The 26,841-nt window shown below is 40.5% G+C and overlaps 1 protein-coding gene across 1 annotated transcript in view; it reads right to left on the minus strand.

The window, feature by feature from the left end:
• The window catches only part of LOC144660425 (polycystin-1-related protein-like), a 66,989-nt gene that overhangs the window by 4,094 nt on the left and 36,054 nt on the right, over nucleotides 1–26,841 (minus strand). The window contains exons 26-55 of the mRNA XM_078521040.1: nucleotides 26,193–26,254; nucleotides 24,862–25,001; nucleotides 23,956–24,039; nucleotides 21,981–22,136; nucleotides 20,006–20,060; nucleotides 19,122–19,231; nucleotides 18,184–18,306; nucleotides 17,038–17,086; nucleotides 16,800–16,850; nucleotides 15,907–16,002; nucleotides 14,871–14,945; nucleotides 14,414–14,533; nucleotides 13,634–13,712; nucleotides 13,365–13,447; nucleotides 13,154–13,214; nucleotides 11,783–12,092; nucleotides 11,073–11,157; nucleotides 10,118–10,294; nucleotides 8,859–8,977; nucleotides 8,470–8,580; nucleotides 7,953–8,052; nucleotides 7,301–7,375; nucleotides 6,275–6,378; nucleotides 5,907–6,020; nucleotides 4,748–4,868; nucleotides 3,677–3,778; nucleotides 3,146–3,286; nucleotides 2,479–2,616; nucleotides 1,333–1,563; nucleotides 441–532 (exon numbers count right to left, since the gene is read on the minus strand). Coding sequence (XP_078377166.1) covers nucleotides 441–532; nucleotides 1,333–1,563; nucleotides 2,479–2,616; nucleotides 3,146–3,286; nucleotides 3,677–3,778; nucleotides 4,748–4,868; nucleotides 5,907–6,020; nucleotides 6,275–6,378; nucleotides 7,301–7,375; nucleotides 7,953–8,052; nucleotides 8,470–8,580; nucleotides 8,859–8,977; nucleotides 10,118–10,294; nucleotides 11,073–11,157; nucleotides 11,783–12,092; nucleotides 13,154–13,214; nucleotides 13,365–13,447; nucleotides 13,634–13,712; nucleotides 14,414–14,533; nucleotides 14,871–14,945; nucleotides 15,907–16,002; nucleotides 16,800–16,850; nucleotides 17,038–17,086; nucleotides 18,184–18,306; nucleotides 19,122–19,231; nucleotides 20,006–20,060; nucleotides 21,981–22,136; nucleotides 23,956–24,039; nucleotides 24,862–25,001; nucleotides 26,193–26,254 — 3,364 coding nt within the window. The remainder of the gene's footprint in view (nucleotides 1–440; nucleotides 533–1,332; nucleotides 1,564–2,478; nucleotides 2,617–3,145; nucleotides 3,287–3,676; nucleotides 3,779–4,747; nucleotides 4,869–5,906; nucleotides 6,021–6,274; nucleotides 6,379–7,300; nucleotides 7,376–7,952; nucleotides 8,053–8,469; nucleotides 8,581–8,858; nucleotides 8,978–10,117; nucleotides 10,295–11,072; nucleotides 11,158–11,782; nucleotides 12,093–13,153; nucleotides 13,215–13,364; nucleotides 13,448–13,633; nucleotides 13,713–14,413; nucleotides 14,534–14,870; nucleotides 14,946–15,906; nucleotides 16,003–16,799; nucleotides 16,851–17,037; nucleotides 17,087–18,183; nucleotides 18,307–19,121; nucleotides 19,232–20,005; nucleotides 20,061–21,980; nucleotides 22,137–23,955; nucleotides 24,040–24,861; nucleotides 25,002–26,192; nucleotides 26,255–26,841) is intronic.

Raw genomic sequence — 26,841 nt, forward strand, 5'->3', positions numbered from 1 at the left:
CGCTAGGGAAACCGGGATAAGCGCCGGCCTGATGGGCTACTAGGCTCAAACGCAGACTTAACCTTTACAGTATCGCCAAATTAAAGCGATTTCGTCACGAAATGTCAGCTCTTCTATACCGCAAAAACAAGCGTAAAAGCTTCGAGCGTACTTGCTTGGATTTCAAAACAGCTAGGAAGTGGAAACTCCCACCACAAAGCCATACTAGTCTGAAGTTTAGCCTTTATTTTTCAAGAAATGATCTCGTTCAAAATTCAATTCCTTTTGGTTTTTTTTTTGGAACCCCCCCCCCCCCCCCCCCCCCCCCAACTAATTCCTTCACCTTTGCCACAGTTACTAGCATTTCTGTTCAAAGTCTCCATCAATGTACTGAATGTTCACGGTTAAATGTAGTTTATTGCTTAGGATCAAATAATGTAAACACGTCACTCTAAACATACTTGCTACGGAAGAAGTCTTCCACGAAATCTGCGAGAAGCTTGTGTCGCCTTTTCTTGGATTGTGGAATTCCACACACGAAAACGGCAGCCGTCTGCAGAAATCACAAAAACAACAAAAGAATGTCTTTTAAGTGGGGGTTGATAAGAGCTGGAACTCTTTATTTGCCCTTTCTCTTCCTGATTCGAACAAGAAAATGTTATTTGGTGCTATAACGGTTATAAGCCCCCTGCTTAAAAGCCCACTCCCTGGGTATAAGCTCAACTGTCTGTTAACAAGAGAATTTTCCCCTTACAACTCCACCGCCCCCCTTGCTATAAGCCCTCTACCAGCCAACTTTACCAAATAAACTTACTAAAGTAATCACAGAACGTACTTTGAATGGAAATAGGGACTACCGTATTCACTCGATTAAACGCCGCGGCGTTTATTAAAATTTTGGCATTTCCGACGCCGCTTTTATTTCAAAATCATACTTCTTAAATCACTGACAACAATAAGGGGGCGGTGAATCGTTTGTAAATATTATGTAAAACAGAAACATGTATTAAGTTCCAATGTCTCGCTTTTTTGCTGAAATAGCATCATAGAAACAATAGAAACAGGAAAATAAATTTTCGAGGATGGTGTACATTACCAAATTGTACGCCGCATTCTTCTGATTGGGTGCGGCGTTTATCGGTAATTTTGCTTCCATCTGCGGCGTTTAATCGACGGTGAGGTTTTATCGAGTAAATATGGTAAGTTAAGTTTGTAAGTAGAGTACAGATTAAAACGTTTAATTAGAGTGGCTTTCTTACTTTCTTGTTAGCTTATTTCCAAAAACACCTTACGATGTTTTTTTTTAATCCAGAGCTTACAATCGGCATTTTACGGTATAATGCTTTGACTTACCGTCCCCCTCATAAAAACGTAGAATCCGATCACAAACAAGGCGAAGTACAACAAAACCAACACTGGATGCTCTTCAACCATGGGGCCCTGGTAATGATTCACACCTTCCAAGCGGAAGAAACTGCTGACCAGCAAGAACGTGTCTCCAAATGACTTGAACGCTGAGTGAAGTCGACAAAATAACAAGTGTCCCGTATGAACAAACGCCATCATGAATGTTGCGATCACAACCTGCAAACACAAGAGGGGCGTTCAAATTCTCCTTAGTGACCTACATACATTTTGTTAGAGTCCTAGTTGAGAGAATATGATAGTAAATGAGAACGATTAACTATCAGAGATCAGCTTTTTATTTTCACGACTTTTGTTCCTGATTTTGAGGTAAAACTCTACTTTGATCTTTGCCTAGTTACTAGGCCTCTATTTCGACGCGGTCAATTTTTTCGGGTCACGTAATGGGGTCGAGGCCTCTGCCCTAAACCAAGTCAGTTACGCGCCAAGGTGGGAAGGGAGCGCTTTGTTTTTATTTTGAGTTTGTTTTCCCGGGAATTCTGTTGTCCTTTCTTTGTCATCAATTGTGGCTTCCAAGAATTTTGTTTAGAGCCCAGGTGTATTCAAGTTCATTTCAAGCATTAGAGTTTAAGACACTCTGAGGCCCTGCATTTCTTCCCTGAATTTTTACCCCTCCACTTCTTGCTCCTGATTACATGTTTACGCTCGGGAGACCACCAAAAGCTTTATTTAAAGTGGTCATACACTTAGCTACATGTGGAGTTCATGGCGCATCTTATCAAGTGCGCACTCTGACCGAAGTCGCTTACGCGACCGGAGCTTATCCCGATTTTCGTAGCATGAAGCGATTTGGAGTATTGCTACTCCCCGCCCCCCCTGGATGGGATGCAAGTACATCTCATGTAACACCCCAGCATTGGGTCAGGTTTCCTTCAAAGTTCACCAATACTTCGGCAGAGGGAGGCACTGTGGGAGTTTAGTGTCTTGCTCAAGAACACAAAACAACGACCCCGATCACCAATCAGCGTTCGAACCTGGACCGCTCGATCCGAAGTCCAACGCGTTTATCGCTAGACCACCGCGCCTGTCTTGCGTATACAACTGTTTTATACTCGTAGAAAAGTAGAAACTCACCGTGCAGGCCAGTAGAGGGTGCGCCAGAGAAGCAAGGTATTTACCGAGGCGCACCATGCCTCGAAAAGGTCTCAACAGATACACACAGCGGATAATGAGTAAAAACAGGAGGAGAGAATAAGAGGCTTGGAGGGCCTCCTGTTGAAAGAACGAAAAGAAAAAACACAGTTAATGTCACAAAGAATACTACTGTGGACTTAAACGAGCTACGTCATGGGCATTTCGCAGATTTTTGGTCTGAACTGTCCTGATATAAGTGGTAGGCAACTTTACCCATGAAAAACATTATTTTTGAACATTGAACTGAAGATATAACCTTTATCTGGGGATACAAATCAAACTTTGGCTAGAAATTAATATCGATTTTTTTGAAGGCGTGCGGAAACAACTTGAAAACGCTGGCTAACGTTTTCAAATTGCAATCCATTTCCATCCGAGCCATCCGCAGCCAAACGCGCTTTTAAACAGTTTAAGTGCTGTAAAATAGCAATTGTTAATAAAAATGGACCGTTATTTTTAAGTTTCCTACGACACAAATATAAATTTTGGCTGTTCAAAAATCTGTTAAAATCCGTGACATAGTCCCTTTTATTTAGTTAATTTTCTTGGTGAATTGCTTAACGAATTTTCATTTATTACCACTACTCTTAAAAAGCGTTAGCTTTACCTGACTCCAAGAAACCAACTTGGCATAGTAGAACACTTGTGTTTGAGTGGCCGTCTCCACCTCTCGCAACAAAGCATACAAACTTAATGACCAGTAGATGTACAGTACCACGCACAAACTTGAAATGGCAACAGTTAAAAGCTACCGGAAAAAAAAGAAAGAATCAAAATAAGGCTAGCAGGAGGATTTGGGGATGATTTTCTGGAGAAATTGTTGTACCCTAATACGGTTTACTCCTGCGAGAATTAAACTTTCTCTAAAACGTTTTCGTGGTGCAGGCCACGCAGAAAACTAGGTTTATCGTCTAAGGGCGCGATTTTGCCCTTGGGCTCTTTCTGAAGACATCAGTTTCGGGGTCCTCTCTGAGGATGGGGTTTCTTTTTTTGGGCCCTTTCTGCGGGCGCTAGGAAGGAGGTAATTTCTGAGGACGCTAGGGCCGTTAAGGGTCCTTCTTTAGCAAAACAGACAGCAATCAAGGTAAAATTGTCAACACGAATGGCAGGTTGTTTGCACAATAACTAGGCCAGTTACCTGAGTTAGTCGCCAAAAGCGCGTAAAATACTTTTTCGACATTTTCAAGGCCAGGAAGAACTCATGTTGGAGAAGATACAGGAATAGAACAACAAACAGCAACTGAAACAGAGCAAACAACAGTTAGTCTTCGAGTCGAACGTATTTTTTTTAAAATTTCAAAATTCTTGAAAATGATTGGTTCTTAGAAAGAGCGCGCACCCCTTAGCTGTCCAGTAGCAAAGTGCTCACCCACTCGATTGCGTGACGTGAACTTGAATGGGTTTCTTCTTATGAATAAATATTCTTTCTTTATATTCCCACGAATGGTTTTTCTTCAAGAGCTTCTTCGTAAAGACGATTGGCTGCTATAAAGCTTCGCTTTGTTTCAATTTTTTCCTCGAAGTTTGTTATGAAATATGATTAATTGGCAATAGAACTTCGCGTCGCCCAGTTTTGTTAATCTCTCGTATGATTACAGACCGAGTTGTACTCCATTAAGTGCAATTACCATTATTTACCGCCTCTTTGATTATTACTTCTTAAAAGTTATTAAATGGACAACATTGACAACATTTGCACTTGCAGCGCAAAGATGAGATATCCCTAGGGGGGGGGGGGGGGAGGTACTCCCATAAATGGGCTGTATAGGTATGTGCAGCGGGATAGAGTATGGTTTTTGAGGTTCTCGGTCATTAAATCTGATAGGGTATCATTTTTTCTCCTTTTGGCATTTTGTTCCTGGTGTGATCTTTAGATAAGGTACATAAATTCTATCAGCTAAAATAAACGCCAAGCTAAACGAAAAAAAACAAAGGTATCTTAAAACTGAATTTTCTGTTGAGGTATTAGTAAAGCGATTTTATAAAGATTTGTATTTTGCCTTGCGCGGTTAGCCGTTATTTGGGTCGTCACGGAACGCTTCCCCTCCCCTTGAATAGGGTGTCATTTTTCGGTTTTGGGCCTTAAAAAGGGTATAAATTTCACTTTTTTATCCTTAGATAGGGTCAGGGTTTAAGAACCTTCGCGGCACACCCGTATACTAAGTTTATGGGAGTATCCCCTCCCCCCTGGGGGGGGGGAGATACGCACCTTGCAGACTCTATAGAAGTATCCATGTTCTGCCGACTCGTAAAACGCTGGGAACGTGTGTAACTCCAAGTGACATTCTGGTTTTCCAGTCGATAATGCCTTCACTGTGAGAGTTGCAGCACTGAAATATCAGAAATAAACACACGCGCATTAAACAGCAGAGTTATTAATAAGTCAATGAACCATTTGTCTGTCTGTCCATTCCTGCGTCAGACGGACGGTCGGCGGTCGGGTAGGTCTGTAAGTTGGTGCTTCTTTCCGTCTTTTGGTCGTTCAGCCCGTCGGCTGGTCGGCCGGCCGGTTTGTCAGTCAGTCGGTCGGCTCGTCGGTTGGTCGGTTGGCCAGTCGGGTAGCTGGTAGCTCGGCCGGTTGAAGGGGCTAGGTCACGGTATTTTAGGTAATTCTATTTATTTTCGTTAATTAAGAGCTCTAAACGTCAAATTGGCAGAGCATAAGTCTTTTATTGGCAAAATCACAGCCACATAACAAACGAGGCCGATTTTTGAGCACTGTAAATGACACTTTCATACAAATTGAGATAAACTTGAAGAAAAAAAATTGGGCCGACGTTTTTTAAGTTTACCCAAACGCAATCCGTTTTAATCATCTCGAATTTTGCCCATGCATGCCGCTTTTTGGCCTTTCTGTGTTTCTTTTGAGTTCTTCTACAGTTTAAAGCCGTTATTGTGATATTTCAGTTAATTCTATGACCAGTTTGGTCAGTGCAATTGCGTGACATACCGTAAAATTTCGGTTATAAGCCCTGGGCTTATACAACTTCATAAGGGTTTTTGGGTGGGCTTATAAGTGGAGGGGCTTATATCCAGGAGGGCTTATAAGCGGTATAAAAAAAAAACGTTCCGAAACGGGCCACGGAAGTGTTGATCGAAATACGTTTTTTAGTTAAAAACGCATAATAAAACAACATTTAGCACTGTTGAGTACAGTCATCCGACAGAGGGGGGCTTATATCCGGGGGGGGGGGGGTATAATCGGATGTATTTTTTTGTTTCCAGGGAAGCCTGTAAGCGGGGGGGGGGGCTTATAAGCGGAATTTTACGGTAGCCCCTTTCATCACCAATCCTTGGCTTCGTTACACATCTTTACCTAATATAACTGTTGTATAATAACTGTTTGTGCGTCACCCAAGCGACCTTACCTGATCGCGCGTAAAAATGGAGTATACACCGCAAACTCCACAGCTATCTCCCGTGTACATGTATTTATCCATTGTGACTCTGTGATCTCTTTCAGCTGTTTTGCAGACTCGTCGCTGTTAAGAAATGGAGCAATTAAAATACTTGAGCGTGTTTGTATGTAAACACTGCAAGCTCAAACGAGGCCGCCGATTAATATTATACAGTATTATACATGTTATTATGACTGTTGACTTGTAAATGCTACGATTGGACAAAAGAAAATTGAAAATCAGGTTTGAAAAACATGGCACATGACAGACGCTGTTTTTTTTTTTATTAGAGAAGACTCTTATAAAAAGAGGGGACTAGGCAATTATAGTGTTGATACCTTGTTTGATTAAGTTCCAGGCTCATCCAAGCACCGTCCTTGGCGTGACATTGCGCGTGACAAACTGTTTGATTACCACTCCCCCCGGAATCTTCATCGCAAACCTAGAAAAAAAACAACAGAAAGTGTAAACATTACCAATGACTCTTCTCGAAGTAAAAGTGAACTTGAACAACGTACCCCCCCGGGATTATGGTAAAGTTTAGTGGTGTTGTTCAAAATTTTCGACGAGCACCGACGTCTGCATTCGTCCCTTTGTGGTCCTTCGGACTGGCGCTTATATTTGGGTTTCTGTTGCATGAAAGGCAGTCTCCTTCTCAACCGTTGTTTGGGGTGTCACGCGACGCTCCCCCGTTGCGTGACATCCCAAAAACGGCTGCAAAAGGGACTACAGTCGAAGCTCTCTTAACGGACACTCTCGTAAGCGGACAGCTCTACTTACGGCCACCTTGTTTGAAACCCCGTTTTACGCTCCCATACAAACTCTGTATTTTTACATTCTCGTAAACGGACATTCCCGTAAGCGGCCGCGGACACTTTCTGAGATCACGACTTAGACTTTTTCTTTGTTTTTAAGCTCCCGTAAACGGACATCCCAAACAAAATCCTTTTAACAACCTTTGTATCTTGTTTTTATCAATCAACTTCACATCGCCGTTCGTCACAATGATTTAACAGTAATTGCAGTACCATATTTTAGTGTTTGTTTTGTCGTCATCCACGTCCGTCCAGTTATTGTTAGCTGGGCAAGCTCCCGTAAGCGGCCATCTATCCCCTACACCTTTAGTGGCCGCTTACGAGAACCATTCTCGTAAGCGGCCAGCTCCAGTTACGGACACTTTTTTCGCGTCCCGAGGGTGTCCGCTTACGAGAGCTTCGACTGTACATGAAATTTAGTTCTCGTTCATTACAATCGGTAGCTTGTTAGATTTAGCCAGTTTTCTTCTCCAGCTTTAAAAGCATCAAACTGTTTATAGAGCTGAAGTATGTCACGCAATGTGTCCCAGAAATGACAGATGACCCTACCGTCAGCATGCCAGTATTATACTGCGTGATCCTTGTTCGACCAAACAGGAGGCTCTGGCTGTCACGCAACAAGATCTAAATGAGACGGAATAATAAAAAATATAAAACATAGTCACATATGGGGGAACACGCGCGAACGAGTTATTTTACACACTGATATACCAATATTCTGTTCACACAAAAAACTTAAACAAGTTGTTTAGTAAAACATGGTTCAATTGTATTAGGTTTTTTTGGCATAATACCACTTTTCCAGTCCGTACTGCGCAGTCTCTCGGAGTTTGTTTTCGTTTTTGTTTTGAATTCGTTGATACGTTACACTTTGTTATAGCGTACATGGTGTTTTTTGGTCCGCCATTACGAGTCGTTTCTTTCAGGTTAGCTCAAGGAGCCGAAAAGTCAGTTTGGAATAACGTCGAGGTTGTTCTACTCATTATAAAGGACATCTAGCGTTAATAATGAAGAAAAAGGTAAGTTTGTCCCGGAATATTTTATTTTGGTTGGTAAACATTCCTTCGTGTGAGGCTCACGTGAATACTGAAGGCGAGATTGCGCAGTACGGACTGGAAATCATCCTTAAATTTGTACCGTTTCCAGAACTGAAGCGTTAAAGTACAGTTCAATGTGATCAAGCGATAGCTTTGAATCATACCGTGAATGGTGTGTAAGAGGACGAAGCACTGTTCTCGTACAGCGCGGAAGAAATCTCTTTCCACGCATCCCTAACACTTCCTGGTTGCAAGTCTTCCGACCTACAGAGTGAAGAAAGACCATAAGTCATTCCCAAGCTTGATAGGTTAAAATGTAGACAACAGCAAAGGTAAATGCCTAACTGACCGACTGACTGACTGGCGGCTGTCTGCCTGCCTGACTGATTGATTGATAAACTGACTGTCCGACTGACTGACTGACTGACTGTCTGTCTGTCTGTCTGATTGATTGATTGACAGAATAATTGACTGACTCATTGACTGACTGACTGACGGACTCAATGTCTGACTAACCGACTGACTGAAAACTATCTATCTGACCGATTGACTAACTGCCTGTCTGTCTGTCAATGTCTGTCTGTCTGTCTGTCTGTCTGTCTGTCTGTTTGTCTGACTGTCCGCCTGCCTGTCTGCCTGACTGACTGTTCGACCGACTAATTAAAGAGGGATTTACTATACCTAATGAAGGTCTTCTTGATGGATTGATTCAGACGATACACATCCGGGCTCAATACGCTTGTGACCAACAAGCAAGTGACCATAAGAAACAGAATGTAAACCATCAGCTCTCTAAAACAAAATGAAGGAGAAAGAACAGAACCATGAATCACCGATGCGGAAAAAAATATAGATTATGATATCAGGCATTGTATATAGTCATTCACTCGAGTGAGCTTGGCGGACTTGGAAAAAGATGATAAGCAACGTTATGAGTTTCCTGTCACTCTTGTGTTGGCCCTGACTATATGAATGATTAATGAGATTGTTCGGTCCTCTTTTTTTTTTTTTTTTTTTTTTCCCTTTTTTAAATTTGAGAACTGACTATATCTACCCAAGATCCAACTCACATAGCGTAGTTCCAAAGTGCTCGGCTCTGCACACACTTGTTCCGTGCTTCTGATAACTTAGATTTTGATGGCGGCTTCAGAAACTTAAGATAGCGCTGTCTCCGACGAAGCGCCAGTGCCTGAAAGATGCAAAATATTGTGTCACCATTATAATGAGAATTTGCAGTGGCATTCCCACAAAGTGGCTCTTCATCCGCTCTTCCCTGGTCGAATTGGAATTTAGAAGTGTGGAGGTGAGGAAAACCAGAGAACCTGGAGAAAAACCCTCAGAGCAAGGAAGAAAACCAACAAACTCAACCCACATATGACGCCGAATCTGGGATTTAAACCCGGGTCACATTTGTGGAAGGCGAGCGCTCTAACCACTGCACCACCCCAAAAATTTCGGACACTTTGCTGAAACATAGCTGAAGTAAATTTATGCCTGCAAAACACGAATTAGACTGAAACAAATGATCCTAAAAATGATAGTTTTACTGCACCCTTAAGATTTTCAGATACACCGTCGCGCAGATACACAAATACTATCAAGTCGTTACGTATCACAAGCCGTGTCTTAACTGAAGTTCGCTGCATAAAGGAAACTAAACAGCTTTAGAGCTCAAAGTTTGTTTTACGATCTGCTAAACAAGATCTTCAAAAGGATCACTGGTTCTAGTTCCTTAGTTACAGCTTCCACTATTTCTGTCATCTTAAACCCTTCCTTGTCATATCGGGTTTGTTTGCGCACTTAAAACAGTTATACTGTACTGTTAATATTTCGAACATGCTTAAAGTTTCCGACGGTTTTATTTTCGGACAGTTTTTGCAAGTAATGTATGAGCTATATAGCTATATAGGTATGTGCCGCTGTGAAGGGTATGGTTTTCAAGCAGTTTAGCCTGGGATAGGGTATAGAAATCAGAGAGTTTTGGTCTAGAAAAGGGTAGCATTTGCCGGGAATCAGATCGGTGGTATGACGAATTAAGTCCAGAATAGGAATAGACACTGAGAAAAGAAAGAGGCTTTCCTAAACGTAAATAAAATTATCGCGGTATCGTTATTGACAGATTGTTTACCATTAAAACACTGATAGTGATACAGTTTTTAAAAAATGCAAGTCTGGGAATTGGTAGGGATTTTTGGTGTCTAGTCTAGTATAGGGTTGCAAAATCAGCTGAACATGGTCTGGTATAGGGTAAGGGTGTCAAATTCCCAGTGGCACACCCTCACCCAACAATAAACAGGGTGCCACCGGGGGTTTGTGTATTTTGACTTACTGGATCAACATTCTCCTCATCTCTGCTGATCTCTTCCTCAACAAATCCTCTATTGAGATGACCGTAGTGTATCTCATGCAGAGCCGACGATGACAAGTCTTCAAACCCTTCATCAACTTCTTCGTCCTCTTTCCTTATGTTTGACTTATACGCCATGAACAAGATAAAGGCCACGACCTGCAACAAATGAACATAACAAAACTTGGCAATTAGCAAAAAATAAAACAAATCACTTTATTTAAGTGTCCATGTATTAAGCACTGCTGTGCATTGAGGACACTGTAAATAGATAAACAAATATTATAAATCGCACGAAACTTGTTAAAAACCCCGACTTGCAGGAGGCGCCAGTACAAAAAGCGAGAGTTGAATCGGTGCTATCAAACACAAATCCATCTAGTGACAGGGAGGAGGATTCGAACCCAGGGCCTCCGGATTACAAGTCCAGCGCCCTAACCACAAGGCCACGCTGCCTCCTAAAGCACTTTCAAAAAAGTACGTTACGGAACCCAACGGTTCATCAGGCCGAAATGTAACTCCAGTTTGCAAAGCAAGAAGCGACTGGGAGTACTTCTTGTCTCCCCTGAATGGTTTGCTAGTCCACTGCAGGGTTTTCACTTCCCAGCACGTTTACCATGCTGCCCCAACAATTTGCTAAAACCGATTTATATTCCGGGAAGGAGGAAGGCTCTATGCGAGCAGTGTGTCTTGTGCAATACTAAAAGTAAAGAGACAATTCAAATCAAAGGTGTAACCGCGATGCCAAGCGCGGGAAAAAAGCAGGTAAAACAAGTCACGACTAGTTTTTACTTGCTTCTGATTGGCTTACAAAGAAGAACATGTTTGCACTGATTGGTTAAAGCATGTCGCATGAGTTCGTTTGAAAACTAAACTAAAGAAAAAGCAAATTTCCGTTGCATAATCAATTGAAAACCACTCAAGATGAAAAACTTACCATGATTGGCTGAGAGATAAGAAACGACTCCAGCAGTGAGAAACATAGCGACTGCAACCAACGAATGGACAGGTCCCAGCCCAAACTACAACAGAGTAGCAAGAACAGAAAAAAAAAAAAACAACTGAATAACAGCAAGAAAAATAAAACACAAGAAAATCGCAGAAAACGACAGAAGTGGGGACATACTGTAACTGCATAAAGTGCAGAAGAAGTAAAGTAATAGGTTTTCACTTCTCAATCAAGTCCGGATTTACTATCGAACGCTTTGTTTTTTGATAGGTAAATTTCTTAAATCTATTCGAGACTATGTTTAATTATTAAAAACTAGCATTGGTATATTGCAATTCCTGAGTTTTGATTGGTTGACAGACAATGGTATATGAGCTCATATACCATTGACCACAGAAATGGTAGCCGATACGCATCAACGAAAACAGCTGGGGAGCTCAAATATTGCAAATCTTTGGGCGTTTTTAATAAAACAATTATTCCACTCGCGCTTGTTGGATATGAGATCGTTATAGCTAACTCAGCGCTACGCGCTTCGTTGGCTATCTACCATCTCATATCCAACGCGCGCTTGTGGAATGATTGTTACCCAAACACCAGAATTCAAACTGACTATCGACTCGAGCATACACAAAACGGCTGGTTACTCTTTATAAATGACGGCAGTGTATTATGGGTAGTTCCCAAGCCCCACTCACCTCACTCCATACCAAACCGTGAACACGCCAGCAATGCCAGCGGTCAGCACACAACCAAACCACGCCACGTACACGCAGACGTGAGGTAACGAGAAACGTGAGCGATAAGCCCCAGTGCCCTCAGATGCCGTAGATGACATAGACACGCTATAGGTGCTTCGTTTGTCAAATTCCAATGACTTTTTCCTGCCTGGAGAAATGTCTGCCAGGAAGTCGCACGTCTGTAATAGGCCCGCGTGACTGTTGCGCAGCGGTCGATCTGTACAGCTCAAAGCTCCCTGGCCTGAATTGTAGCCCAGACTTGTGCTGTCTAATGAGAAGAAAAGGTAAAAGGTAAAGTCTGCGTTTGGGCCTAGTGGCCGATCAGGCCGGAACTTATCCTGGTTTCAGTAGCATGAAGCGACTAGGAATAGTTCTACCCCTGGATGGGATGCTAGTCTATCACAGGGTTACCCCCCCCCCCCCCACCAGCATTAAGTTTGTCAGTACCCATTTATACACCTGGGTGATGAGAGTCACTATGAGAGTAAAGTGTCTTGGCCAAGAACACAACGCAGTGCCCCGGCCAGGCCTCGAACCCAGACAGTTCGTTCCGGAATCCAGCACACTAACCATTAGGCCACCACGCCTCCCAATAAGAAGAAAAACAAGGCATATTAATTGTTGGAAACGATTCAAATAATATATCAAACACGGAAGACTGTTTCATCACCTTTCAAACAACAAGAAGAGATCTGAAAATACGACGCATAAGGGAGTATTGTTAGACGAACGTCGAGGTGTTTGGAAATGCGATGAAAAACTCTCTCGAGTGTTTGATATATCCTCTCAATTAAGAATAAAACTAAGGAGAAAACCGAGGAACAAAATCGTAAAAATCAATGCTAACCAACATATACAGCTATTTCAATAAACGTTGTCGGGTCAAAGCTTAAAGCTAAAAGGAAAGACCGTGGGTTTGGTTTTCTTTTTTTTTATTTTTTTATTCGGGGATAAAATTTTTTTTTTTTGTTTTTTTTTTTTTTTTACTTTTATAAATAAAAAAAAAATTTTTTCCTCCCTTTTGTACTGAATAATAGGTCATTTCCGAGTTACCTTTGCCTCTGTTTCAAAACGAGTCTACGTGCGAAACCACTAAAATGAAAGTGAATTTGACGTGCATGAAAATGAACCCGGCCTGTAGCTGAAACTTATTTTCATATGATTGGTTCGCGCATAGACTCGTTTTGAAACAGAGGCAAAGGGTAACTCGGAAATGGCCTATTTTATGTTGCTTTATAGTCAGTTTACTTCATTAGCATAGAGAACATGCACGCATCTGACAAGTTACTACTGTTCATTTTTAATATTTTGTTTCTTGTATTGATGTACCTGATTCATGCCCAAGGGATTCCATCGAGTGACAGGAGGATGTATCTGAACGAACGTCATCCTGAAAGATAATTACAATTTACATTACGAACGTCTATTATTACGAGGGATATTTTAAAAAGTGTCTACAGAGCCTGAAAAGTCAAAAAATATATTGTTTGCAAATATAATGAGTACGGCCTGATGACTAAAATGTGAGCTACGGGCTTACCAATTCCCAAACAGTTTGAAACCATCGCTTTCTTTCGCCAATATTCTTCAAAATTAGAACTGTTTCCAGCGACTGGTCAAGAACTAAGGAAGGAAATTAAACGAAAATATTCAAAAGTTAATTTAAGTCGTGTTAACATTGTCACGACGAGTCGGTAAGAAATGGTCACGCACTCCACTAGTCACGCCAAGCTATTGTTAAATTATTATATCTTGATATCACAAAAAATACGGTTGGCTTCTCTGTCTCTAGCTTGATTTCATTCCTACCTGAAGACGATACAAGTTCTGTGGTGTCCGTTTGCGGCTCGGAGATGGGATACACTTTCACATGATGACGAAATGTTCGCTATCAAACAAGAAAAGAAATATGAGAATGACATAAGACCATGGTGGCAGGCGGTGGGGAAAGAAGTTTACATTCCAAGCCGTGTCCATGGACCTGACACCGATTTCAAATCTCGCACAATTATCATGGAAAAAGAAATTCATTAAATACGGATGACTTCGCTATTTCTAGCATATGACGGTTATTGTGGCAGCTAATACTCCACCTTAAATTATTATCTTTTTTGGGAAATCAGACTGTGTTATACAAATAAAGTTATTGCTTAATGCTGTTGTTGTTGAACATGTTGTCTATGGCGGCCATTTTAGGTCACTGCTTGAGGACTTTCATAATCCGTTTAAATCTTTCCCAATTCTTAACCATCCTTGTATCTTGTTGGTTTATCATTGACTCTTTCGTGTTTCTCTACGTAAGTTGACGATTGAAGGTAATTTTGTAAGTCGTTTAGCTCCTTCGACAACCTCGTTCTCAGGGTTTCCCGGAAAGAGACCCTGAGAACGAGGTTGCTCCTTCAAATGGCCGTTCCGAGGTTGCGCAGGGAACTGGGGCGAGTTTCAAATTTTAAGTTATCGATAATCTGACACCACCACATGAAAGATCACGGTGAGATTGGTCATTTGACCAAGTTTGATGCTTTTAGGATGAACAGAGACGAAGTTCCCTGCGCAACCTCGGAACGGCCAATTAGACTACAAACATACTCTGCTGTATCTGAACAGGAACACCCACAGCAGGTTAACTGGTAATGCTATGACGCTGCACAGGATACCAATCCATATGCTTTCTGTAGTGACGTCAATGATTCCCAGAACTTCTGGAACCTGTTAAAAACGAAAACTTGTTTGTAAACTGTTAACGAATAGACAAGTTAAATATGATCTGGTCACAATTACGATACAATTTGTGATTTCTTGACAGAACGTGTGTATCACAGATGCAAGCGGCACTAACGCGGGGAAAATGCACGCGAAATAGGGAAAAAGCGCGGGAAAATCTACGAGTGGTTTAAGGTTTGGTTCTGATTGGTTAAAGGAAATCAATGCTCTGATTGGTGATCTCTGCAAATGAGAAACACTAACTCATAATCCTTTAGTCAGGAGGTATTTGCAACGGTTTTAAATCACTAAAACTCCGCGGATGACGGGAGCAAGAACTCACCTCTGTTTTAGGTCTGTACCAAGCTATGTTCACACAAAGAACGCTTAGCAGTAAGGACACACAGCAAGTCAGGCGCTGTTGAGAAAACCACATAACTGTTAGAACCACAAGACAGTTTTAATATTTTAGTGACAATTTCGCACCATAACCGTTGTTAAAACGCTACCAAAGAGTGACTTTTGGTTAATCACGTAATTCCATGGCGTTTTACTTAATCTCCCAGCGGTACTTTCATGTGGTTTTGTTTATTTTGCCGTGCAAGACGGTTTTAACTTTTGAGTCTGTGGATGAAACCCTAGGGACCAGTATTTAGTAGAGGGGGGAGGGAAAAAGAAGGGGGGGGTCAAGGCTATTTCAGAGTGGAAGAGGGGGGGGGGGCAAAATTATAAAGAAGTTTAGGGGGGATCAGAGTTTGAGGTGGGTAAAACAGTTAAATAGAAGAGTGCAAACACTATAAGTGAAACAGTGACGCTAAATTGTACTTTATGCTATTTCTATTTTTCTTTTTTAACTCCACTAATTATGTACACTATAGTGATTGTAACAGAAAACTGTTTGCACCTAACTCCACAGTAAATAAGATCCAGACCTATCGTTTTGTGATAACACTCGCAGGATAACGGAGTACACAGGAATGATAATTTGTTGATTACTATCACTCCAGTGAGAGATATTGAGGAGTACAAAATAAAAAAAAGGGGGAGGGGTCATAATGTAATATTGAATAAAGAAGGGGGTCACTGCTACTACATGGCCTGGAGGGGGGGGGCCTACAGAAATTTTGACCTTTCCAACATATTTTTCCCTCCCCCCTCTACATAAATAATGACCGGTCCCCTAGTGTGTGGCCATTCAAGTGAAAGATACTGAGCAGTACTTCCATGTGGTACTGTTTATTATGCTGTACAAGGTGGCCCTAACTTTTAAGTTTGAAAATGAGACCCTAGTGTGTGACCATTCAAATGAAAGCTATTGAGCAGTACTTTCATGTGGTACAGTTTCTTATGCCCTACTTGAACATGGTCGCCTCTTTTACCTGTGCACGTGAAAACCTGCTGTAAGAAGGCCGTCCAAACAATGAAAACCACAGGTGATAGTCCATAATACTCTTCGAGGAATGCTGAGAGAAACACTGAAAGGGAACAGTTAAAGTCGAGTTAACAGCATTCAGCAATATGGTAAATGGTTTGAATCTGAAAAGACTTTCACAGGGCTGTAGCCAGGCTTTCGGCATAGTCGAGGCAAAATCTGCGATCGTCGAAAGCACAAGCCACTTGAGGGGTCTGGGGAATAAACCCCAGAAGATTTTGAAATCTTAAAGCTCTGAAACGCTATTTTCATCATTTTCTTAACGTATTTCCTTCGAAAAAAGATATCAATGTCGTTCAAATGGGGATTATTTTCCTCACTAAGAGCATTTTATTTTTAATTTTGGGTTAAAATCTAGACGAGGCAAGTGCCTCGTCTTGCCTCTTGCTAGTTACAGCCCTGTTTCTGTGAGGTCGTTGAAACGTCAGAAACAAACAACAGTCTATTGCAAGAGTACTCGCACCTTTTTTTTCTTGAAGAGCAGAGTGTACAGCTTTTCAAAAAGGGAATTTGTCAAGAAGAACTGTAGTCTAATCATAGCGTTTTTCATTGAACGTTGAAGAGTTAACGATAGTCGCCTAGCATTAAAGTGACGTTATGCATGCAGAAGGCTTTGATGCTGAAGCGCTTTTCTCGCATGGCCTATTATACAAGCCAACAGTTTTTGATACCGAAACAAGACACAGCACAATCAAGTGCTAGTTTGGCGCAATGAAGTGACGTCAAGTTGCTTAGCAACTTTGCTGACCAAAACTGCGGGCTCAGCAACTTCTCGGAGACGTATTTTTCTCTGAACGGGTTATGAGCTTAACACTGAACTAACTACAATCCATCACTTGCCTTTTTTAAACTGCTAGAATAATTTGAGGATTCCTGAAGCTCGCATTCAACCTGTAGAGCGTAATAACACACACAGCTTAGTATTAAACGCGACTATATTTTATCTTTTTCTCAATACAAGATTAGAGATACCAAGCTTTAATAACTATCACAATTTTATCTTTGCTCAGTTGAAAAATTAAAACAAACAAATAAAAAAAACATTCGTATGCTAAATTATGACAAGTTGAACATGCACCTTTCCATCTTCTTGATCAACAGCCAGCCACCTATTGCAGTTGAAAAACCTGTTGAAAACAAGCACACACGTGTCAATAGTCTCTTTCATCCATGAACCTAGAGGTCACTTGAGTGTCGAAGTTTTGGTGCTTGGTGCGTTCACTACGCTAGTGATGTATCGCGCCACTCCGCCCAGGAACACCACCCCCGCACGCCCGCGCCTGCCACATGATTTGCTCGAGTTTGGATTGGTTCACTCGATTGTCTGTGTCTGTGATGGCAGAGAATACTTGGTTTGGACACGAACTGCTCTAAGTTCAGTGGCCAACTAAAGGATTACCCTGAAAACAAAGAACGCGTCTTTTCAATTTCCCACCAAAACAACAATTTCTATCTTCAAGTTATACTTTAAATTTCTAGAAAATTCAAACAAAACAGTTCCTGTTCTCCCAAAGAGTTCGTGCCCATGACATCTACTGTCATTTCACAACAGCGTAAAGATACAAATTTTGGCCTGTTTCCTTTTAAACTTGGTAAGATAACTAAATTTGATTAAGGTGAAATGTTAATTATGTCACGAGCGTGAGTTAAACCTGGGTCCCCGACGGGAATCAAACCCATGGCCTCCCAGATACCGGTTGGGCGCTCTTACCACTGAGCTACAAGAGACTCGTGGTGAGCTGGGCCATTTACTAAGGTTTATATGTGACACACGTTCTACATACTGCTAGGATCAGCAATGTCGAAAGCATCAAGTGTGTCATGAATAATAAAGATGATAAATTTTAAGCTCGGTGATAAATGATAAAGATGAAACGTTCATTATATCACGAGCATGGAACAAAGAAACGTGACACAGCTGGACAAAATGCACATTTAAATTTTCATCTTTATCATTTATCACCGAGCTTAAAATTTACCGTCTTTATTATTTATTACATAGCTAAATTTGTATGCTCTTTCCAGTTTTTGTACCTATTTTTCAATGGAAGGATCTTTAAATAATCTCTATCTCTCAATAACCTTCAACAAAGATCGCCTACATCTCCACTTAAACCCACCCACACACCCCCTTCAGTTACCCCCTTTCTCCTCCTCACGCCTTCACAAAGTTCGAATAAGCCGAGGGACACTAAATGAGCCCCTGGGATCTGCATTTCCCTACCATTTCAATCCATTGTTCACATTCTTGACAATGACGTGTTCCAGAAACCAGCCTGGGTGTTCTCCGAAGTTGTCATGCCATATATGGATTTTCCAGATGTTACCAAAGCTTCTTCCAGGTAGACTGCAATATTAACAATATTGTAAACCAAATTAAGTCATTATTGAAGTTTTTATAGCATGCATGTACTATTTATTTGTCGGTTTTACGATATTTACAACGAACAACCTCCTTTCATCACTTTTTTCCAGATACTAATTCTCAAACATTGAAAGGTTAGAATCAAGGAGGAAAAAAGAGTGCCTTTCATTTTCAATTAAACAAAAACGTCTCTCAAATTGATTTTACAGTGTAATCAAATATCCACAACTTACTTCAATCTATAATTATAGAACGGAAAAACATTTTGGAGAACTTGTAATAGTTGAGGCATAAATGTAAACGATTTCATGCGTGAATTACAACTTCGAAACACCATACACCACCCTCTCAAATAACCTGAGCCCAGATGTACACAGGAATGCCAGTAGTCTCCTTGCCAACTGTAATTTGGGTCGTCACGCAACAATTAAAGACAAGCATTGCGTGACACGACGACCCAAATTAAGTTATGACTTTTTAATGTAACAAAATAGAGCAGTTTTCAGTTAAGTGTTGTAAAAAAAAAAAAAAAAAGAAATCACTCTAGCCAATCATAAAGAACACAGACAATTCAGTAAACCAATCAAACCTCGAAGCAAATACATACGGCGGGCAGGAAGCGCGGGAAAACGTGCGCAAGCGACTCACGATTGGTTTTGGTTTTACTTCTGATTGGCTGAAAGTGGCGCGAGATTTTGAAACCAATCACTAAGCGTAGTAACGCAAAACCAATGCAAACGCAAATAACTTTCGACACTCGAGTGAAAACCGCTCTAACCTATAATAGCATGTCCTACCTCAGAACAAACACATCACAAGAACTTCTTTCAAACAGAGGTTTGCCCGCAGTTGACTTCAGCTCGATGGGATCAGATACACAGTCGTCACCATGGAGGATGAGAAAAACCTGAATAAAAGCAGCAGCTAATTATGAAAAGATCTATTCAGAGAGGGACAGAGAGAGGACAACAGGGATATTAACACTAGATGTATGAGAAGAGCCATAAAACAATAACTAGCTCCATGCCATCCCACAAGTTTTAGACACCACGCGAAAGTGAGAGATAAGATATGGCGGTCGAAAATCGATGAAAAAATCTTGAATTTCAGCAGAAGTTAACTTCTGATTTCAGCTATTAATAAAAGCGATCATATCACCCTCATGAATTAGTAAACATTCACATAAACACTTTCGTACTCTCTTCGTACACTCTTCTCGGTGTTTGTAAATGCGATGAAACATTCTCTTTCTCTCGTGTTTGATATATTACGTTAAAGGGACTATGTCACGGATTTTAACTGATTTTTGAACCACCAAAAGTTATATTTGTGTCGCAGGAAAACAAAAAATAATAGTCCATTTTTATTAAAAATTGCTATATTAGAGCACTGAAACTATTAACAAGCATCTTTGGCTGCAGATGGCTCGGATGGAAACAGATTGCAATTTGAAAAGTTAGGTAAACGTTTTCAAGTTGTTTCTGCACGTCTTCGAAATATCGATATTTATAGCCGTAACTTGATTTATATCCGCAAATTATGGTTATATATTCCTTTTAAGGTGCCTACCACTAAATTCAGAACGGTTAAGACAAAAAATCTACGAAATCCCCGTGACATAGTCCCTTTAAAATGGCCCCATTCTGATCGTCATACTGATCGTGGCGCTATGATTACTCACATTAGCTGATGTCCCTGCTCCAAACCAATGACCTGTCTGTATAGTAATTTGAAACCTGAAATGACAAAGTTTGCATTTTCAAGGCAACGTCTTTCAAAGCTTTTCGTCTTCGCAACAAATAAAAAGTTAAGCGGGATTTCATGTTCAAAGCTTTCGTTTGCGTCTTCGCAACAAATTAGGAGTTAAGCGGGATTTCATGTTCAAAGCATCGGTTCGTGTCTTCATAAGTATGAATTAAAAGTTTAGCAAGGTTTCGAGTTCAAAGCGACGGTTCGCGCCTATGGTTCGCGTCCGCACAAGTTTGAATGAAAAATTAAGCAAGATTTCATGTTCAAAGCGTGGGTTCGTGTCTTCACATGTATGCCGGAATAAAAGGTTGAGCAAGGTTTCGTGTTCAAAGCGTTGTTTCGCGTCTTTACAAGTATGAATAAAAAGTTAAGCGTGGTTATTTTTTTCTTTGTTCGTGAGCGGGCGGTATTCTACAAATCCTGCGATCTGATTGGTTCGGGAGCGGGCGGTATTCTCCAATCCGGCCCGCTCACAGCGGGCGGTATCCGTTGCGAGATGAATCGTCGAGTGAATTTTCCGCGCGAAATCTTTTGCAGCGTTGTACGAACGAACACATGAATGATTTGCTCTGCAAAATCGAAACAGCCGCTCACCAACCGCTGTAAATGTAAAAAGATAAAATAGAAGTGGAATTAAAGGCCTCGAAGTTCTTCTAAAGGCGAGTATTCATTTCTTGATCGACAAAATCGAGTTCTAGTTTCGTAGTTTGTGTGGTCGCAATCATTTTCACGCCATTACGGTAAGCTGTACAGGTTTTAAACTTCCATTTTGAGTAAAACTGTCTTTATCGGCCACTTTTTGCCAAAAAGTTTAGTTGCTATCATCAAGAAAATGAGATTCTAATTGCAAAACAGCCAAAATTATCTCGCAATATTGTGCCGTACGTCCAAACTACGCATTTCATTCAGTTTCACTTTCGCACTGTTTATCACAAAGAAATTCTGCTGGGAATCAACGCAGAGTTTATTAATTCGTTAAAAACAAGTATGTATAGCTGTACCGAAACTGTCCAGTCAGATAATATTTTTTAGTCCGAGAATACTATCCTACGAACACAGTTCCTTTCAAAACATTCATCGGGAAGCCGAAATCGATTAAAAGTGTTCAGTTTTGTCAATGATTATGCTTTGCTGATTTTACATTTACATTATGCCATATTTACTACTTTAATTTTTTGTTGTTGAATCCTTCAGTGTCAATTTATCTAAACCTTTCTTTAGTTCGCATTAAGCGCTATTTTATTCCGAATTAAATAACAAACATTCAGCATTTTACACTCTTGCTATTCTGTCGATCGACACAACATTCAGAAATGACGCGCGTATACAAACAAAGATTTTGTGACACAATCTTCCTAGGTTTCTTTTAAAAACAAATAAAGTAGGAAAAAAATAAAAACGTTATTCACCAGCCTTGTCGGTCCGTAGGGAAAACTGGCCTCGGCTGGAACCGCCCTCGGCCGCGGCCTCGGGCGGTATCCAGACCTCGGCACAGTTTTTCCCAATACGGACCTCCCGGCTGGTGAATAACCTATATTTATTTTCTTGCCTCGAGTAATACCAGACGTTGTATTGAGAAATTGGTGGTCTGACTGATGAGGCACGAATAATTATTTTATTCTCGATTTGACCGTCAAATTCTTCCTTGGGGTGCAGTGGCGACACTTGACCTGACGAGTACAAATTTACGCTATCTACTCCCCCAGTGCAGCTAATTTGTCACGACCGATAATTTTCCGATAAGTCACGAGCTTTTCTGGTTAGCTTCGGCTAAAGTCCCTCAGCGCGACCAAGAACAAAAGGACTATTGTCTAGTGCTTAATGGGAAAAGTTGAGCCACAACAATAGACCCTTTCTTGATACGTGTGGAACAATTTAGTCACACACGTGACAGCAGTGTGAATTACCTCTGAGACACGCCACCAGTTATGTTCTCGCTGATATAAACAGCTCCCAACTTTTTCTTGTCGTGTTTGTCCGCTCTTATGCAAAAACCAAGAAGCACAAAGTAAAGCGCCATGATGCTGATCACCAAAGCCATTGTCACTGGCGCCTTCTTTAATCTGTTAAATGAAAAATAAAAAGGGTTTAGGTAAACTAACTCAGAGACTCAAAGGACAGTGCAGAATGCAATATGGCCAACAATTGACAGCATGATAATAATTTTCCAGGGTGATTTCGCTTGAGAATAAGTCAAATGAGATCACCTTTCAGTCTGAAACGCTGTTTCATGTGTACTTGTAAGATGTTGAAAGACCAAACGTGACAACTAAATCACGCGACACCTTCCTCCGGGAGAAAGATTTCCCTTATTGAAAAGTCACACACACGGCCGACCAGTTAACACAATTAAGAGTCGATTTTTTAAGTAAAGGAAGTTTTCAATCATTTGAACCGTTGTGTTTTACGTACACTTTCGTTGATTTGAGAGTTTTTAAAACATGACTCTAATTTAAGCCCAATTAAATTAACGCCACGGATTCTACAAGAATCATACCGCATTGAAAAGCACACCACGTTGGACTTTGGTACAAACTTTATAAACACGTCCCTGCTATTTTAATTTTTGTTAGTTTGAATCTCAGTTTGATATTGAAACAGCAAACGAGATAATTTTCCTTTTCCTTGAAAACGTCGAATACGGATGTAACGTGATGACATTGTAACGTGGGGAGGGCGACATCGATTATAACACAGATATTATCGATTAATTTAAGAATTTGGTTTTTCTGAATTATGAGATGCTAAAACAGATCATTTACATGTATTCTAAGAAAACGGCATTGCCATGACAAGAATTATTTCACATGAACTGCTATGACGCCTTAGTGTCTAATTCAATTAATTTGCAGTTTTAACTTGGCGCCACGGAGTCTACAGGAATCCTTCCGCGGGAAGAATTACGCGATGTTCATGACGTCTATTAATCTGCGCATGCGTTTAGCACAAAGTATTTTCTTCCAGAAAGAATAGTACCACAAGGAGAGCATAGTACTTTCCGAAACAAATATATACCTTTGAGCTCTTCAATTGTATCGTAAATCTATACTTCCCATTCTACCAAGGCCGCACGGTCTGTTGATCCCTACCCCCTTCCCCCTAACACAAATAATTAATTAATTGGTGATTAAAAGTTTACACCGCGTTAGCGGTTTAGTGGGTTAGGGGTTTAGCAGACGACAACCCACCAAACCATCACAATAGTGCATTCTGCACTAAAAAGTGTCGGGAGATGTGAGTTTGAGAAACATGGCAAAAACCACCCTTGGGACGCATAATTTGCTTGAGCTCACGTCATATCATGATTGTCACAGATCACTTTTCAAATTTCCCTGACCAAAAAATGCAAAATGATAGATAAATTTGCCGCCTCAGCCCCCGTTTCCAAAAGAAAAAACATCGCTGAGAACTTATTGACCTGAAATATTTCTTGCAGCCTTCAATGGTATTACATCCGCGGTGATATAATTTCAATCTTCCCTGACTTTTCTTCAATAGGTCAAATTTCCCTGACTTTTTCCTGACCTTGAAGAATTTTATATTTCCTTGACCATTTCCTGACCTGTGGCAATGCTGCATATATAAAGATCCCTTCACTGAAGGTTACCATTAGAATGCAAAAGTCAGTATCTTTAGAGCTCAAAGTAACATCAGCCAAAGCCAGTTTTCCTCAGATCCTCTAAGCAAACTTAATTGCAATTTTAGAAAAGGTTGGCTCTTAACCAGGGAGGAAAATTGGTATACCCATCTAGAAAACCCTCGTATTATTATGGGAAAAGAACCAACAACAAACTCAATCTACATATAACGCATAGCACCTAGCTACAGTGTTCAGCAGCGAATACTAAGCCAACCGCAACGGATATTACTACAAAAACTCACTTCTCAGCATCTCTGAGGTCCTGGATTGTCAGTGAGTTGGGTGGATACACAAATGCACCACTGAATGCTGTAAGATGATTGCACCTTAAAAAAAGAAATCAAAAAACAAACAAAAGCATCAGCACAAACTTTGTAATTATAAACAGAACCACAGGTGTATTGCTGAATAACCCCTCACTGTGTAACGCTTACATAAATTTAACGTTTTGAATAGAAGTTCCAGTCGTAAGAATGACACGTGACCTTTAGTCTATGGTGTCCCCATATACTACTAAGGTGCACAATTGCTCTAATTTAAAATCAAACATTTTTTAATATTACATTGTGTAAGCTAAGTACTTATTTTACAGTAATGTTGGGGGAATAGATGCCAAAACACAATAAATGTTTTTAAAAACACTTCTTATACGTTAACGCTACTGCTAGCCACTTCACTGGTATACATGGTGCAAGTACGGCAAAACATACATGTTTAAAGGGACTGTGTCACGGCTGAGTTTAGTTAGTTTATTAATTTTTGCCAAATACTCGCTATGAAACTTAATGTTTGCAAAGAAATTACTTCTATGGATCTAAAGGACAAAACCATAGCTTCATTACAACCCAAATGCGTCTCCCGGGTGTTATAATGTAAAGTTACAAGCAAACAAGATTAACTTTGAAAACTGTTCAGCCCAACAGTATTTCAAAAACCCAACCCGTTTCAATCTTTCTCGCTTTTGGCTATTCGTACCTTCTTTTGTATTTGCTGTGTTATTGAAGTGTTCTTTCCCTGTTTTAAGCGGTTATTTTTATATTTGGCCGAATTTGATTGTCATTTCCCGTGCCTAAATTTGGCTTCAATCTGTGACACTGTTCCTTTACGTATTTGATAGGGAATGCTTGACAAAAGTTGATATTTAATACCTGCAGAAAAGCATTTCATCTGTACTCTCATCCATTACTTCACATCCATCACTCGTCCAGTCCTTCACCTCTTTGTTCCAGTAAAAACACCCCATCCACTGGACACTCAAAGAGTAGCTAATGCTGGGGCCTTTTTTAATCTAACAACAAAAACGTTTTTGGTTTCACTTAGAGACAAGATCACCCAGTTTTAGGCAATTTAAGCACAGACCAACTAGCCACTGAATTAACTGAATTAGTATATACCACACAAGTGAATAGTACTTTTCCAACACACTGATTGGTTAACTCGGAGGTGATCAGCAAAGCACTATTCACCTCTGAACAGCTACAGAGAAACAAACTGTCTTTGCGTGTCGCTTTGTTTTCCGAAAGTGATGTTTTGGCCTGCTAGTTATTTGACTTGTGTGGCATATACTAAAACAATTATTCACGTCAGTGTCGGTGAATGTGTTGGATATTTAAATATCCACCACTATTCACCCTCTAGAAGCAGAGATCAAGTCCATGGGCAAGAGTTGGTACCAGCTAGAGAGGGATGCACAGGACAGGAGGCTATGGCGAGGGACTGTTGATGGCCTATGCTCCTGAGAAGGAGTGAAGGGCTACGACTCATCAACAGAATAGTAAAGCAATGGAACTCTTTAGACAGAGACTTAAAACTATGCGAGAGTCATGCAAAATTTAAGAAAACTCTGAAGAAAAAGCTTCTCAGCGAGTTTTTAAATTAATTTTTTTTCTTATTTCTTTCATTTTTCTTTCTATTTCTTTTTATTTTTTATTAATATATAACTAGTGTATCTAGTGTATCTTATCTACTACTATTCACCTCCACTTCGGTGAATAACTGTTAAATATCACAATAATGGCTAAAAGCTATAGAAAAACTCAAAGGAAACACAGAAAAGCCAGAGAAGGGGCATGGCTGCACAACACTGGACAAGATTAACAGGGATTGCATTTTGGTTAATTTGTTTCCCAACAAGCGGTCGGGAAACAAGTGACACTTGAAGTTCTGACTTGAAGTCCGAAAATATCAGACTTCTGGTTGAATTGTACATGCCTAGCTTTTAAAAGCACGAACTATTTGGTGTTTGGCCATTTTTATTGCTTTTAAAACCAATCAGAACCAAAAATTTGATCCTGCAACGGAAGTCTCAAGAGTCACTTGTTTCGTCAAACCTGTGCAGTAAGGGACAAAGACTTGAGGTACGAGATTGCACTGATGTCAAAGTAAATTCCAAGAAAGAGGAAATGTGATGCACAGAGCCAGACGTGGTCTGGGTAACGTTCAAGTCGTCTACCCAATGCTAATAAAACACGTTACTTACTGACTTAATCCGGTAATAAGCTGTGTCTTCCAACACTACCCTTGCAAACACTGACCCTGAAGCTGAAGCAAATAAGACTGTTACAATAAACAAGTAACTGTTGAGGATTTATTAAAGAGAAAATGCGCTCAACGACTAAACTGCTACAATAAGTGAGAAAAGTGTTTACACATTGTCATTTTAGGCACTACAGGTACTTTATTGTCATTTGGTCCAATTTCACCCTTTCACCACTCTTTTTCAACTCCCCTCCCCCTATCATTTTTAAGCGATGACATCAGAAAATTGCTTATTGTCATCGCACGATGGGCTCTTTTACTCTGTTAGGGCGATCGAACAGAAATCAAGTTTAACTTAACAAGAAATCGCCGCGTAGAATACAAAAGCAAAATACTCCCGTGCAGTCAGAATGGAACACTACAATGTATAAACGAAAGAGACTAATTTTATAATGTGGTATATATTAGATTTAGTAGACAGAAATTTCTAATTCTTATAATACAGGGCCGCTGTAAACAAGCAGAAACCAGAGACCGTTTGACCTTTCTCGCAGCTTTAAAGCTAACTCCCGCGTATCGCGCGTATGTCGTTTATCGGATGTCACACACTACAATATAACGCAATGTACTGTGTCTACGAAGATAATGTA

Source organism: Oculina patagonica, chromosome 7 (genome assembly GCF_052425735.1).
Source record: "Oculina patagonica isolate OP01 chromosome 7, crgOcupat, whole genome shotgun sequence".
NCBI lineage: Eukaryota > Metazoa > Cnidaria > Anthozoa > Scleractinia > Oculinidae > Oculina > Oculina patagonica.